This window comes from Toxorhynchites rutilus, chromosome 1 (assembly GCF_029784135.1).
Source record: "Toxorhynchites rutilus septentrionalis strain SRP chromosome 1, ASM2978413v1, whole genome shotgun sequence".
NCBI lineage: Eukaryota > Metazoa > Arthropoda > Insecta > Diptera > Culicidae > Toxorhynchites > Toxorhynchites rutilus.
Window position 1 is genome coordinate 194,687,362 of NC_073744.1, and position 15,153 is coordinate 194,702,514.

The 15,153-nt window shown below is 41.6% G+C and overlaps 3 protein-coding genes across 6 annotated transcripts in view; 2 read left to right on the forward strand and 1 right to left on the reverse strand.

Annotated features, from left to right (window-relative positions):
* LOC129765802 (aminopeptidase N) overlaps nucleotides 1-5,447 on the forward strand; it is a 77,048-nt gene extending 71,601 nt beyond the window's left edge. For all 3 annotated transcript variants that reach the window (XM_055766236.1, XM_055766248.1, XM_055766239.1), the window contains 4 exons: nucleotides 90-282; nucleotides 345-1,582; nucleotides 1,645-1,788; nucleotides 3,097-5,447. In XM_055766236.1, the coding sequence (XP_055622211.1) occupies nucleotides 90-282; nucleotides 345-1,582; nucleotides 1,645-1,788; nucleotides 3,097-3,352 (1,831 nt within the window). In that variant the 3' untranslated portion in view covers nucleotides 3,353-5,447. The remainder of the gene's footprint in view (nucleotides 1-89; nucleotides 283-344; nucleotides 1,583-1,644; nucleotides 1,789-3,096) is intronic.
* Nucleotides 5,448-7,574: 2,127 nt separating this feature from the next.
* LOC129765815 (sperm-associated antigen 1) lies at nucleotides 7,575-10,030 on the forward strand. The gene is made up of 3 exons (XM_055766253.1): nucleotides 7,575-9,379; nucleotides 9,456-9,583; nucleotides 9,648-10,030. The coding sequence occupies exons 1-3, from the start codon at nucleotides 8,635-8,637 to the stop codon at nucleotides 9,990-9,992; spliced, it is 1,218 nt and encodes a 405-aa protein (XP_055622228.1). The 5' UTR covers nucleotides 7,575-8,634; the 3' UTR covers nucleotides 9,993-10,030.
* LOC129765825 (zinc finger protein-like 1 homolog) lies at nucleotides 9,976-11,369 on the reverse strand. 2 transcript variants are annotated; one of them, XM_055766270.1, is made up of 5 exons: nucleotides 11,169-11,369; nucleotides 10,998-11,109; nucleotides 10,739-10,932; nucleotides 10,466-10,673; nucleotides 9,976-10,407 (listed from the first exon to the last, which is right to left on the reverse strand). In XM_055766270.1, the coding sequence occupies exons 1-5, from the start codon at nucleotides 11,268-11,270 to the stop codon at nucleotides 10,124-10,126; spliced, it is 900 nt and encodes a 299-aa protein (XP_055622245.1). In that variant the 5' UTR covers nucleotides 11,271-11,369; the 3' UTR covers nucleotides 9,976-10,123. The 2 variants fall into 2 exon arrangements, with proteins under 2 accessions (XP_055622245.1, XP_055622238.1); XM_055766263.1 differs by having other exon boundaries at nucleotides 9,976-10,410.
* Between the last annotated feature and the right edge of the window lie 3,784 nt (nucleotides 11,370-15,153).

Genomic DNA, 15,153 nt, shown 5'->3' on the forward strand with positions numbered 1-15,153 from the left:
GCGAGAGGCGAATTTCCCCAACATCCAACAGACAATATAAATAATGCCTTAAAACATTACATTTTTGTTGTTTGCCCTTTTGTTTGCAGAGAATCCGCCCTTCTCGTCCCCGAGGACAACAACAAGAGCTCGTCGGCCAAGCACATAGAGGGCGTCGCTTCGGTCGTTGCCCACGAGCTGGCTCACCAATGGTTCGGAAATCTGGTGACACCCCGCTGGTGGAACGATCTGTGGCTGAAGGAAGGCTTCGCAACGTATATGAGCTATGAGTGTCTCGATTTTGTAAGTAACTTATTTCTTGAATGTCCATTTCGTTCCACTCTGAATATTATCATTGTGCGCAGGCCGAGAAAAAGTGGCGCGTGTCAGAGTCATTCGTACAAAGCGAGCTGCAGAAAGCCTTCGATAAGGACTCGGATCGCAACTCGCACCCTATATCGTTCCCGGTTAACCGCGGTTCGGACATTCGGAGGATTTTCGACCCGATTTCATACTCGAAGGGAGCTGCAGTCATAAGGATGATGAGTAGCTTTTTGGGACCCGATGCGTTCAAAGCTGGCATAGCGGAGTATCTGAAAAAGTATCAATATGACAACGCGGAACAGGAAGACTTGTGGGAGACATTAACGATGAGTGGCCACAAGTATGGTACGCTACCGGATACCCTGGACGTCAAGGAAATCATGGACACGTGGACGTTGCAACCGGGATATCCGGTCATTACGGCTCAGCGAATCGGCGCTAAGCAGCTGAGAATTTCTCAACAGCGGTATTTGCTGCCTTCGAAAGACTCTACAGATGACACTCGTTGGTATGTCCCGATAACGATCGTGACGAAGTCTTCTCCTTCGAAAGATGCAATCCCGGCACTCTGGTTGAGCTACGAGAACAAAACCATCGATGTTGATATCGAAGCAGATGAGGGTGATTTTGTGTATCTGAATGTTGATAGAACGGGCTATTATCGGGTGAATTATGATTATGCTTCGTGGAAGAAACTAACAAACAACTTCCTAAATTTGTCACCCCTCACACGCTCGATACTGGTTGATGATGCCTTCAACCTTGCCCGTGCCGAATTCATCCAGTACGATATTCCATTGACGCTGATACTGATTGTGGCACAGAATCCACAGGACATTTCGGCGTGGTCCTCGCTGGCTAGGAATTTAGGTTTCATAGATGCCATGATGGCTCGTCAACCGGCTTACGAAAGTTTCCTAGCGGTGATGCGATCCGTACTTCGGAAGTCCTTCGATGAGCTAGGATTCGAAGATCGGCCCGACGACGATCACTTGCAGATGATACATCGCGAGAGGATTGTTGGGTTGGCTTGTAAGTTTGGAATAGATAAATGTTCGGTTCGCGCGCAAACTCTGTATCGCCGCTGGATGACGGATCATAGGGATAATCAAATTCCGCCGAACTTGAAGGGGGTGATCTATTGCACCTCCCTGAGGGATGGCGGTGTTCCAGAGTGGAACTTTGCCTACAAGCGGTACAAGGAGACTGACTCAGCGTCCGAGAAAGAAATGATTTTGAACGCGTTGGGTTGTACCGTTAAGCCATGGTTACTATCGAAGTAAGAAGCGCTGTTGAAACACACATTCGGGATACAAACTTACGTTTTCATATCATTCACAGATATTTGAATATGACGTTGGACCCTACATCTGGAATTTCAAAACAGGATGGGGCGAGAGCCTTCCAGTCTGTGGCAAGAAATTACGCTGGCAATGATATTGCCTTCAACTTCTTGTACGAAAACATCGAAAAAATTGCTGAGTAGTAAGTATCAATTCCCGCATTTTATTTTGCTCCGTTTGTTTTCAACTAGCGGCCCGGTAGAATGTTTTCATATGTTTTCCGCATATTCATTGGAATACCTTTGCACTCGAACAGACTCTCGCAACTTTTTTTCTTTTCTTTTCTTCAATGTTTCTTTTTTACTTCAAATTCTTTTCTTCAAGGTTTCTTTTTTACTCCAAATGTCTCTATGTTTCTTTTCTTTAACTGTTTCCCTGCGCTCAATTATTGCTCTTTAAACATTGACTATAACTTATAACTTTCTACTCTTCTTTTCCTACTCTCTACTCTCTACTTTCTACTCGCTACTCTCTGCTCTCTGCTCTCTACTCTCTACTCTCTCTACTCTCTGCTCTGTACTCTCTACTCTGCACTCTCTACTCTCTACTCTCTTCTCTCTGCTCTCTACTCTATACTCTGTACTCTGTACTCTCTCTAGCATCTTCTCTCTACTCTCTACTCTCTCTACTTGCTACTCTCTTTCTCTACTCTTTACTCTTTACTCTCTACTCTTTACTCTCTACTCTCTCTACTCTCTCTCTACTTTTTCTACTCTCTACTTTCTCTACTCTTTCTACTCTCTATTCTCTACGCTCTATTCTTTCTACTCTCTATTCTCTCTACTCTCCCTACGCTCTCTACTCTCTCTACTCTCTCTCTCTCTCTCTACTTTTTCTACTCTCTACTTTCTCTACTCTTTCTACTCTCTGCTCTATACTCTCTATTCTCTCTACTCTCTCTACTCTCTGCTCTATACTCTCTATTCTCTCTATTCTCTCTACTCTCTCTACACTCTCTACTCTCTCTCTACTTTTTCTACTCTCTACTTTCTCTACTCTTTCTACTCTCTGCTCTTTCTACTCTCTGTTCTCTCTACTCTCTACTCTCTACTCTTTCTACTCTGTACTCTCTTTCTCTCTCTCTCTCTCTCTCTCTCTACTCTTTCTACTCTCCACTTTCTCTATTCTTTCTACTTTCATCTCTCTGCTCTCATATTTCTACTCTATATTCTCTGCTCTTCTCTCACTACTCACTACTCTTTACACTCTACAGTCTACTCTCTACTATTAACCTCCAAAATAACCAAAACACACGCACATGCACGCACAAACGAACACACAGACAGACGCGCACACTCTTTCACACAAAAAACACATCGCAGCTGCTCACTCTCTAACTCTGTTTGTGTTTACGTCGAGAATACGACCGTTTACGACGGTTCGCGACGACCGCGCTTTATTTTTTAGCGTTTTTATCTATAGTAAAGATTACAAACTTCTTTCCGAGCAGCTTCGGCAACGGCTTCTCGACCATCACCAGAATCATCGATTCGGTTACGCTGCTGATGAATCAACACCACCACAAGGAACAGTTCGACCGATTCGCTCGCAAGGCACACAAACTGGGCCTGAGGACGATCGAGAAAAGTATTCGTATGGCGGAAGAGCAGATTTCCAACAACATCCACTGGCGGTCGACATCCTACTACAAGCTGCAGGAGTTCCTGAACCAACTGATACAGGATCTGCACATGAACATGTACTAGCTACTTAAGTTACACAAGATTAACATCGCAATTAAGAGAATAGACTTTTTTATGGTTTAAGAGATCCAAGATCAGCCTCGCAAATTTAAGACTAATACGAGAAATTATGTTTGGACAATGATAACTCTTGAACAAGCTGAGGCGCCCCACCAGCAGCTAATTCGACGCAATTTAGAAAACAACGGATGTTCTGGCTGTGTATGTATGTGTGTAAATTTATAATGTTGGCTGCTCGGAACTATACTAAATAGGTAGCTTAGATGAGCGATAATGTTAAAAACGAGTTTAATGCGACAGTATTTATTTGATTCATAGGTTAGGTTACGTGAAGTCGAGCTGAAATTTTACCGAGCATATGGCAAAATAGTCCGCTAGCGTGATAAATTTCTCAAAGAAATTGAATAAGTGAAAATCGCCATATTTTTAACTAGACATAATTCCTAGGAGCAATAGGATAAATTTAAATACGGCCTTATAAGTAATGCAAATGAATAACGCAAATGTGCGCAGGTATCACTATTTACATCTAGGAAATTAAAACGAAATTGATTTCTTGCAACGTTGAAATTATATTGGCTGTCAAAAAAGTCCTGCGGTATTTCCGCGAGGTGTCGTTGTAAGCGCGTAGTTCTAGTTGTATTCATTGTATCGAGTCATACTATAGCTTGTTGGAAAGGTATTTTTGCGCGCTATAATATAGTCCTTGACAGTGTTTTGTTTGGTTAAGTCGTTCGTGAGTTATAGTGTCGCAAAATAAAGAGAAAATCCGACATATTTTACAGTACTACTATTCTTCTTCTTCAATGGCACTAACGTTCCTAGAGGAACTTCGCCGTCTCAACGTAGTATTACTTGCGTCATTTTTTATTAGTACTTAGTTGAGATTTCTATGCCAAATAACACGTCTTGAATGCATTCTGAGTGGCAAGTTCTAGAATACGCGTGATCACAGTGCAAGTCGGAGGAAATTTCTTTGACGAAAAATTCCCCCGACCAGAACGGGAATCGAACCCGAACACCCGGCATGTTAGTTATGACGCTAACCACTCGGCCAAGGGAGCACCACAGTACTACTATGACAAAGGCAAAAATGCATCTCAAGCTGCCAATAAAATTTGTGCAGTTTATGGACTCGATACAGTTTCCATTTCCACCGCACAACGATGGTTTCAACGTTTTCGTTCTGGTGTAGAGGTCGTCGAAGATGCGCCACGCTCCGGAAGGCCTGTCGTCGAAAATTGCGACAAAATCGCTGAATTAGCCGAGAAAGACCGGCATAGTAGCAGCTGCAGCATCGGCCAAGAGCTGGGGATAAGTCATCAAACCGTTATTAACCATTTGAAGAAGCTTGGATTCACAAAGAAGCTCGATGTATGGGTGCCACACACGTTGACGCAAAAAAACATCTTTGACCGTATCGACGCAAGTGAATCGCTGCTGAATCGCAACAAAATCGACCCGTTTCTGAAGCGGATGGTGACTGGCGATGAAAAGTGGGTCACTTACGACAACGTGAAGCGCAAACGGCCGTGGTCGAAGCCCGCTGAAGCGGCTCAGACGGTGGCCAAGCCCTCATTAACGGCCAGGAAGGTTCTGCTGTGTGCTTGGTGGGATTGTCAAGGAATAATCTATTATGAGCTGCTTCCCTATGGCCAAACGCTCAATTCGGACCTGTACTGCCAACAACTGGACCGCTTGAAGGTAGCACTCATGAAGAAGAGGCCATCTTTGATAAACAGAGGCCGCATTGTCTTCCATCAGGACAACGCCAGGCCACACACTTCTTTGGTGACGCGCCAGAAGCTCCGGGAGCTCGGATGGGAGGTTTTTTTGCATCCGCCGGACCTTGCACCAAGTGACTACCACCTGTTTTTGTCCATGGCGAACGAGCTAGGTAGTCAGAAGTTAGCCACAAAAGAGGCCTGTGAAAATTGGCTATCCGAGTATCCGAGGGTTCAATGAAGTTGGCATTTCGTTGGGAACAAGTCATCGAACAAAACGGCGCATATTTGACTTAAAACAGATGATTGTAACTAATTTTATGAACAAATGAAAATTCAAAAAAAAATACCGCAGGACTTTTTTGACAGCCTAATACTTGTTTGCGACATTTTGTTCTCACATCCGAAAGCCTTTGTTGTAGCTCATAATGGTAATCTCGTTTAATAATAAGTCATATATTCCTTCTTTTGTAGTCCCCTCGTTCCAAATTTCATAACGTTTCATTAATTAGTATCTATATAAATTAAAATGGAATGTCAAATGTGTTGGTAAACGAAAAACCCTTTTTGAGCCGTCTTTATTTCGTTGTATTTGTCTCTGTAAAACTATCTGTTTATTTTAGGTAACGAATTCATCTGCACAACGGCAGAAATTATTGAAAAAAATGCGCAAATTCTACGAACATTCAAAAGCATATGCGTATCTTCATGTAGAACAATCCTACAAAAGTCGGACGTAATTGAAAAGCGGTTGAAGGAATAAATAGCGGTGCCTGAATAAAACAAAATCGAAGAAATTGAGCGTCCATTTCCGTTCGACTGTTTAATGGAGAAGATGGGTAAAAGAGGTAAAAACTCAATCTATTTCAATAGTTATTGCAGTTATTATACATTAATGTAGCGGCCATTGATTACCGTTCACTACATTGTCTACAGGAATATTCGAGACAACACTCGCTGGACTCCCATCTTCCGCCTCCAACTTTGGAAGGATTGCCGATTAAACCGGACAAATGAACACATCTCAACGCAATCACCAACAACTAACGTATATAACGTTTGTTCAGCTTACCCATGATAATGAATTAAATTTGATAATCATCACTTCACACACTTGAATGATCATCGTGAAATTAATGGTAAGTTTAGTTATTCTGATAAGTAGTGATACTTTTAAACGTAAAGTTCTTCTATGCAATTGATTCTCATCCCTCAAGATACCACCACAGGTGATGGAGGAAATCAGTTGCCACTAGACTCGGTATAAGCTGCAGTACATCTGGATGATCTAGCGGAACTGCCAGGCACTCGACAATCTCAGCTGAGGTTATGAGGATGTGTTACCTTCAATAAATCCGAATCCCAACAAAATTTCTGTCTCTCGAAAAAAAAGTCACAGGTAGCTATTACTATTGATTATTTCATTTTATTGGTGATATTCACTATTTTTACACATTTAGAATTCCAGGTAATCTAATACACTGAACGCCTCGTTAGTAGCCGGAGCCGGAGAAGAGATTGGTTACGATATTGATGATAATGATCAGCAAATTAATTTCGTAACTGCATTGAAGACCACATTTTTGATACTGAATGCTGCGGCTGTACAAATCATGTAGAGCACGAATATGACGAAGACAATTGACACTATTGTATTTATTTTTTAGTTTATATTCAAAATTGAAAAAAACAGAAGAATTTCAAAATATCATATTAAAGTGATTATTAGTGAACCACGACTTTTCTTTATTTTTTGTTTCATATTTATTAAATACGAATATAGCCATAATAAGGGTCGAGTAGTTTTTCGTTCGGTCGACGCGGTGCCAGATTGGCACAGTGTTGGCCCGTATTTGATTGTCGAATACGAAGAATAGGTCGACAAAATCATTGCAAAATGGCACGACATCGGTACCGTTGTCGACACCATATTTTGGAACCAATCCGGCACAACAAAGTAGACTGGGGAGAGAGAACAATGACACATGGGTGATGGTTGTTCCGTGCTATCAGGTAGTCCGACTCAAGGTAGTTGGAGCGGTGAAAGGTGATATCACAACACAGACATGGCTGCTTGGGTTGGTTTATTGATGTGTTGTGATGCGAACCGATGTGGTGTACGGTTTGAATGAGAATGATCGTTACGGTAGCGGAGCGGGGATTTCTAAGCTGACTGGCTGGCTCGAGAATTACGCATGTGTGAGACTGCGACCAATGTTTCGTTCATATTTTTTCTTTTTCCTTTCCAATCGTGCTTCATTCTATTTCGCTGCTGCTCTGGTTGCCCGTTTTGGTCGGTACGATTTGAGGAGCACAAAATGGACCAATCAAAAATGGGCACATAGTGCATTTTGACAATGCTTGATATTTCACAATTATTCAATTATTTATCTCAAGAAAAATGAAATGTTATTCGTTATTATAGATGCGTAGATATATTTCCTATCAATTGATGCAAAAACCTTTGCGATCTATTGAGAAATGCCCGAGTTATAAGCGTTCCAAATCTTGCATTTTTTCCTACTTGTTCAGTGCCTAGATTTCCATTTCACCCCCTATATCTTCCGGTTAGACGTAGTCCTACGTCAAAAAGGTGAAAATCGAACAATTTTTTAGTGAGGATGTAAAGTGGTCACCTGTGGGGGGCGAAGTGGTCACTCGCACATATCACGCTAGAAGAGATAGATTTATGCGTGTTTTTTTGGCCAAATTTGTTTAAATCATTGTTGAAATAGTAGGTACATGTATGAAATGAGCTAGGCCTATTCACCTAGAATCGTAATTGAAATTTTCTCATGCGTACAAAACGTAGTAGGAAACACATAACGTTTTTCAAAATAAGGCTTGGTTCTGGTTGAGGTGGCATATTTTTCCTAGGTCAAAACCACAAAAGGGAGCTCTCTAGGAGCAGAAGGTATTAAGGTATATCAGCTTTCGAAAACAGAACATTGTCAGTAGTAATCCTCAACTGACCACTTTGCCCCCCAAACAACGAAATGTGGAATATGCGAAATAATCGCTGAAATGGAACGAAAAACTGATCACCTCCCCTAGAATATGTGAATAGTTGTCCAAACTGTTGATTTGTCGCAAATATCAGGTCAAACAAACTAAATTTCACTAGAAATTCCTTAAATTCGAAACGCACAAAACTACGACCGAATGGCTACCGAGAGAGCGTTTTTTGTTTTTATTTATATCTTGATATGCGACAGCTCCACTGTAGTACAGGGTGACTCAAAAGTTATGAAATTCTTCAAACATAAGATGACTATCAATACGGTGTCAATAGTCAATAGTTATACTACCAAACAAGCAGGTGACCACTTTACCTCACGTGACCAGATTACCCCCACTACCCCTATTTGAAAAATTTGTACCGAAGAAAAATAGTTGTTATGAACAGCAGAACAGCATGAACAGCATTCATGTGGAATATGTACAATTAACAGTCGAGCGCTTGCTCTGAACCCGAAAACGCCATAGCAACGAACTTATTGATTCTCGTGCCACAGCCGTTTAGTTCAGTGTAGAATATTCGTACGGGCTCTCGAAGCAACAATGTCGAAGCGATTAATTGAAAAATACGAAATCCTTCTGGAACATCTCGATTTCGACTACATCAGAACGTGTGAAAATGGCAACGAATTGGAGAAGATAGTCAAAGTCTTGCGTTCTGGCGAAGAGGGTTACTACCCGGATCTCACGACATTTGCGGAACGACGCCTCGAAGCAATCAAACCGGGAAGCAAACTGCTATGGAAGGAAACCCCTCTGGGAACGAAAGAAAACCTAGCGGCTAATCAGTGGAATAAAATCAATCAAGACATAGAAACGTGGGAGAGTGAAATTAAAAGTTTTCACGCCGATATTTCGCACCAAAAAGGGATTTTAACGAAACCGGCAATACCGCCCGTAAGGTGCACAAATGCCTTAGCTTCCGGCGCAATCACTCCGACCAAGACAGAATCCACTAGGGAAAGGATCAAATCGCATGAGTATGATCGTTGGGATCGTTTCGATGCCGATGCGGAGATTTTAAAAATGGACCTGGAAGATGAACGTCAAAGAGAGATGGTTAATGAGCGGAATGCCGCAAATTTACTCAATACTCGTGCCATTGCCCATTCGTACCACGATGAAGAATGCTTCACGTCGGAAGAGAAACTCGTACTGGCGTCGAAACATCGAGAAAAGGGCAATGATTTCTACCGCAGTAAGGAATATGACCGAGCGCTCTCGGAATATAACCGTAGTGTTGCCATTGCTCCAACGGCAGCCGGTTTCAACAATCGTGCAGTAACTCGTAAGCAGCTAGAACTATTTTTCTTTTCAATGATCGAAAGTATTGACAACTGATGACTTTTCGTTTCATGAGTAAGAGATGAAACTACTCCGCTTCAAGGAAGCTATTTCGGATTGTGACGCGTGTCTTCAGCTGGAGCCTGATAACATGAAAGCCTTGTACCGAAAAGTACAGGCGTTAATTTCGTTGGATAAACGTCGCGAGGTAAAATATACTCATCAACATGGAGTTATCTAAAATATTTCTTCAAGTTCGCAATTATTCCTAGGCATATCCAGTGTTTTGCAAGATTTTACAATTCGACCCCAACTGGAAACTGGCGTTGGAAGGAGTCGCAGATCTGCGGCGACAGTTTCCGGACTTACCACCACCGAATGCATTCAGAATCGAAATACAGGAAGTCAGTGACGCAAATGAGGCGGCCGACGATTTTGCAGCTCTCATCAAACCAAAAAAGATTATTAAGGATCCACTTCCGGGAACGGTGAAGGCGCTCAAAACAGAAACTGCTAAAATGGTTAAAGACACTGTTGCTCGGAAGCAAAGATCAAATAATATTGAGATCCTATCAAATACTGAGACCAATAAAAACCTGATTGAAGAATTGTACTGATTAGTTATATTAATTTGTTATATTCTCGATAGTTTGAAGCACAAAATAACAGTCTAGAGTAATATGTTTATACGCAAAATTGAAAACTTTTTCGTTCGGGGGAATGATGCTTGTTCGCAAAACTGATGTTTTCAATCCTCGTGCGGTAAATTTCTATTATAAATAAAGCCCATTTCACTGTCACCGCCACGACGGCCAAGAGATGATAACACGTAGATAATACAAACGAATCCAAGGCAGCCGCTAAGCACCAGAAACCAAGTCCGACGCCACGGGGGTTTCGAGGAAGGTGCGTAGAACCTTCTAGACCACCGAGAGAAAACTTCCTGAGGAGTGCGTCTTTTATACTTGTTATCATCCCGATCGGACCCTCCTATCGGGGACTCGCGGGCTAGCAAAGGACGTCGACTACTCGCTGCTGCAAGGCATCATTTATGTTGAAATGTTTACAAAACAAGCGCTCAACGTTTTACCTTGAAAATCTAGCGCAGTTCCTGAGCCAGAGTTGAATGTATCCATATTAACAACCGAATGGGGACTCTCTGGTCGTTCCACGTTGCTCATGTTTGACATCGCAGCTCTGCTTTGAGTGACACTATTTGCAAAAATGTTCCCATTGTGTACCGCAGCGGAACTTGTAGTCGCAACAACGTTGGAATAGTCCTGTTTTTCGTCTAGCAGCTAGAAAATGCAATGAGACTATACTATTTCAAAACTCGAGAGCGAGTTGAAATGAATTACGCTACCAAAGGCAATTCTAGCACATTTCGAGCCCAGTTGACTTGTCCAAGTCTCATTCGTAGAACATCAGCGACCGGCGAAACAAGATTAGCGGGAGGAAATATGGGATCACTGCACGATGGACACGTATGTCCCGGCGGTGCTGTATTGGCTGGTAACGATTGCTGTCTCGCATTCAAACATTTCCAGTGGAAAACATCTGAAATAAATCGTAATTCAATCAAGCAATACAATTCACCCCGGAGATATTCACAATTTACTCACGATAGCATATCAAACGCACACAATCTTCGTTGTCCAACAAACTTCCACACAACGTGCAGGTCGAATCGAAATCACTATCCTTTAGCCATTGTATGTAGGACTGGACTGTACACTAAACCCGGAATCTTCAGTAATCAAAAAAAAAATGTAAATATCTATGAGAACACCTACCTTCGTATGATTCACGACCATACAGTTTTCGCAAACATTCACCCGATGCTCGAAGCAAAACTGGGTGGTAACTTGCCTTTTCGGACACTTACATAGACCCATTTTTCGGGATGCTCAGAGGCTCAAAATAGTTTAAATTTTGAAGATTTTCCTAAAATCTCATCGGAAAAACATTCGCCACGTCCGTCCGAGATAGCAAAGATTTGACATTGATAGCGGCCCTGGAGCTGAGCTTATTTGCGCAATGCACGGCTCGGACAAATACAGGAGTCCTGTAAAAAAGGATGGCTGTATCGATTTTTTTTATTACAATTCGCTAATAGGAGATTTTTTTTTATCCCTTTTGTTTATTTTAGGCTCATTAGCATTTTAGCTGTAACAGAGCCGAATTTTATTTGTGTACATGTCACATGTTTATTATATCTATAATTAGCACATTACACAGTTGCCATTTTTTCGGCGTTGAGTATTCCCTGCTATACCATTGCATAAGGTACACATTTGCACAGTAGCCATTTAGGCGTAAGAGTTCTCCTTCTGTTTTTCCATTATCCAGTACGACTGGACAGTGGAGACAATTAATTGATCATTGTTGAGTTATTTATAGAACAGCAGCCCGATGTGTCTTGCAGAGCAGAGCAGTTGTATGGATGAATCGATCTTATTTCGACCGTGGATCGATCTCCATCGCTGATGATTGTTGCGTGGACGTAGTTATTCTGTAACAACACAAAGATGGTCAATGAGGGCCCTGAGTTTTGAGCTCACGATCGATCGCCGACTAAGCGAACGCGCAACCAATGTGGCTACGGAGACCCCCCTATAGGAGATTTTTAGTTGGATGCTTTTTAATTGGGAATTCGTTAACTAGGGCGTGATCCAAACAAATGGTACTTATTTGTCAGAATTTTATATCAGTTTTGCTCTGCCGTTTCAATATAATTTTTGTTGAGAGATCTTTCAAAGTTTAGATTAAAAAATAAAATTAAAAAAAAGACGGGTGGGGACATAACCGGAGTGACGTAGGACTATACAAAGGGGACAGCTTTTGTTAAATATATATTTTTAATATATTGTTTTATTTTCTTCTCCTACGTGAATACCTACCTATCTACCTGAAAAATGGATTAGTTTACTGTTTACTCTTTATGAACATGTTGATGGTTCTGAAAAGAACCTTTGGTGTTGTGTTTTTGTTATCACTCGATATTCCCATCTTGTTCGGTTAAACCTTCCTGTTTAGCTATTGCGTTTGCCACTCGCCACAGCTTTCACAGTTGGAAAATTTCTTTCCATCCAGCTTGTGACATGTTGTTCAGTAAATTACATTTAATGCGACGTGCCGGAGAAACACTTTGCCACTCACTGAAACTAATTGTTGCCTCACCAAGGCCGAACCGAAGCTGCTCTGTTCTTGATGCGGGTTTTCTGATTGTCGTGAGCAGCTTTACCAGCCAACTCGAGCTCTCCAACGGCCGAAACTCTATAATCGCTGTTAGGTATACTGGTGCTCCGGCACCAATCCGTTCGGCCTAGTTTACCTTGCGGAGCAATCAGTGAATGCGACCAACAGGGAACTGGAGACCTGCACGGTTCGAGTGAGACTTTGCCTTTCCCTTAACTTGTCCTCCTTTGTTACGTCCACGATGCCGATGCCGTACAACCACACGGGTTTACGGTTTGAAAGAAAATAAGATATTTTTTGGGGTCCGCGTGTTTTATACTCTAGCGGTACACACTCACAGGATAGAGACAAATCGGCAGACTCAGCCAGAGGGGCGAGTCCAACGAGACGAACGAATGAGCGTTAAAAGGGAGCGATGGCAAAAAAATACATTCATTACGATTTGATCGCTCGTTGGATTCACATGCAGGCTAAAAAGGGTCCTTTTCAGGATCACAAAGTTATCTTCAATCTAAAGAGTTTATTGTTTTGTTATCACTCGATATCCCCATCTTGTTCGGCTAAACCTTTCTGTTTAGCGATTGCGTTTGCCACTCGCGACATCTTTCACAGTTGGGAAATTTCTTCCCATCCGGCTTGTGACATATTGTACAGTAAATTACATTCAATGGCACGTCGCATTACCACCACTCAGTGTCGGATTGGAGGTAATTTTAACCTGTAATTGAACATTTGCGATGACAGTGGTACAGTGTCGACATTCAATGTGGGGTCATAATTTGGACCCCGAACTCTATGTTTACAAAAATATCCAACTAAATATGTCGCATTACAGGTCCGTTCAATTAGATAAGTGTAAATTACTGTACTTTCAATCTAGAAGCAATTTAAGAATTGGTGAAAATCAATAAGCTCAGAACAACTGCCAAATTCACATACTCATCAGATCCTGGCAAACAAATTATGAAAAAATCAATTTGTGTTTTATTATTATTTTGGTTATTGTTTTAGAAAGCATTGAACTGTATTTCCTAAACTATTTTTTGGAAGGTTTAATGGCCCTGAAAAGCGCCTTGTTTTATGGAATGGTTCCAATTTAGAAAACTTAGTACTCGTGGTTTTGAAAAAAACCATTTCGAACGCCCTCGATGCCGCCTTGTTCTTGATTTGCCACCAAAGCAGTTTGTATAAAACTTTTTTCTTCTGCTACCTGATGCCGTTTTGCGACTGCGTTTGCCACTCGCCACTCGCTGCAACTGCCTGTTGTTGTCTTGATGTGTTCTGTTCTGAATGCGGTTTTTCTTATCGTCGCGAGCAGCTTTACCAGCCAATCGATCACTTCGGCGGCCGAAACTATATAACGCCGGCTAGGTGGACTGGTGCACTGGTACTAACGCGCTCGGCCTAGCTACCCTTGCGGGGAACTCCAGATCAACACGGTTCGAGCAGGATTTCGCCTTTCCCTTCACTTTTCCTCCTTTACCATGTCCAGACATGGCTGCTTGGGTTGGTTTATTGATGTGTTGTGATGCGAACCGATGTGGTGTACGGTTTGAATGAGAATGATCGTTACGGTAGCGGAGCGGGGATTTTTAAGCTGACTGGCTGGCTCGAGAATTACGCATGTGTCAGACTGCGACCATTGTTTCGTTCATATTTTTTCTTTTTCCTTTCCAATCGTGCTTCATTCTATTTCGCTGCTGCTCTGGTTGCCCGTTTTGGTCGGTACGATTTGAGGAGCACAAAATGGACCAATCAAAAATGGGCACATAGTGCATTTTGACAATGCTTGATATTTCACAATTATTCAATTATTTATCTCAAGAAAAATGAAATGTTATTCGTTATTATAGATGCGTAGATATATTTCCTATCAATTGATGCAAAAACCTTTGCGATCTATTGAGAAATGCTCGAGTTATAAGCGTTCCAAATCTTGCATTTTTTCCTACTTGTTCAGTGCCTAGATTTCCATTTCACCCCCTATATCTTCCGGTTAGACGTAGTCCTACGTCAATATAAATTCACCCAAAGGTTACAAATCAACTATATTCTTTGAATAATGACGCAATGCAATCAAATGGTCTGAAATAAAATAGTAAAAAAGTAGATATGTCTGAGCTTAGGGACACGGACGTAAAATTGACGTAGGACCATGCTTGTAGTTTTTCCAATGTTATTCTTTTCATTGTTCAGTTGTTTGTTAGTGATATCTCTCAAACGGGTGGTAATAATTGAAGTGGTAAGATGTATCATCCGCAACATTATCGTTCAGAATGATCATATTTCCCACTTGAGCATCTAAGTGCAACACGGAGGATTATAGGCCAGCAGCTTCAGATGTCTGTTCTGTACCGCCTAGCACCACTTTCGCAATTGCGCTTATTGCGATAATAAATCCGATTGTAAATAGCAGTCATATGATGTGACCTCTCGACTATTCAATTGATTAACTGAAAATGATTAATGAATATCATTGAAACACATAAAAGGGTGGATAGTGGACGAAGTGGATGGGTCGGTGAACAAAAAAATAATGTCATCATTGATTACATTGAATATGAAGTTTATGGAGAAGAA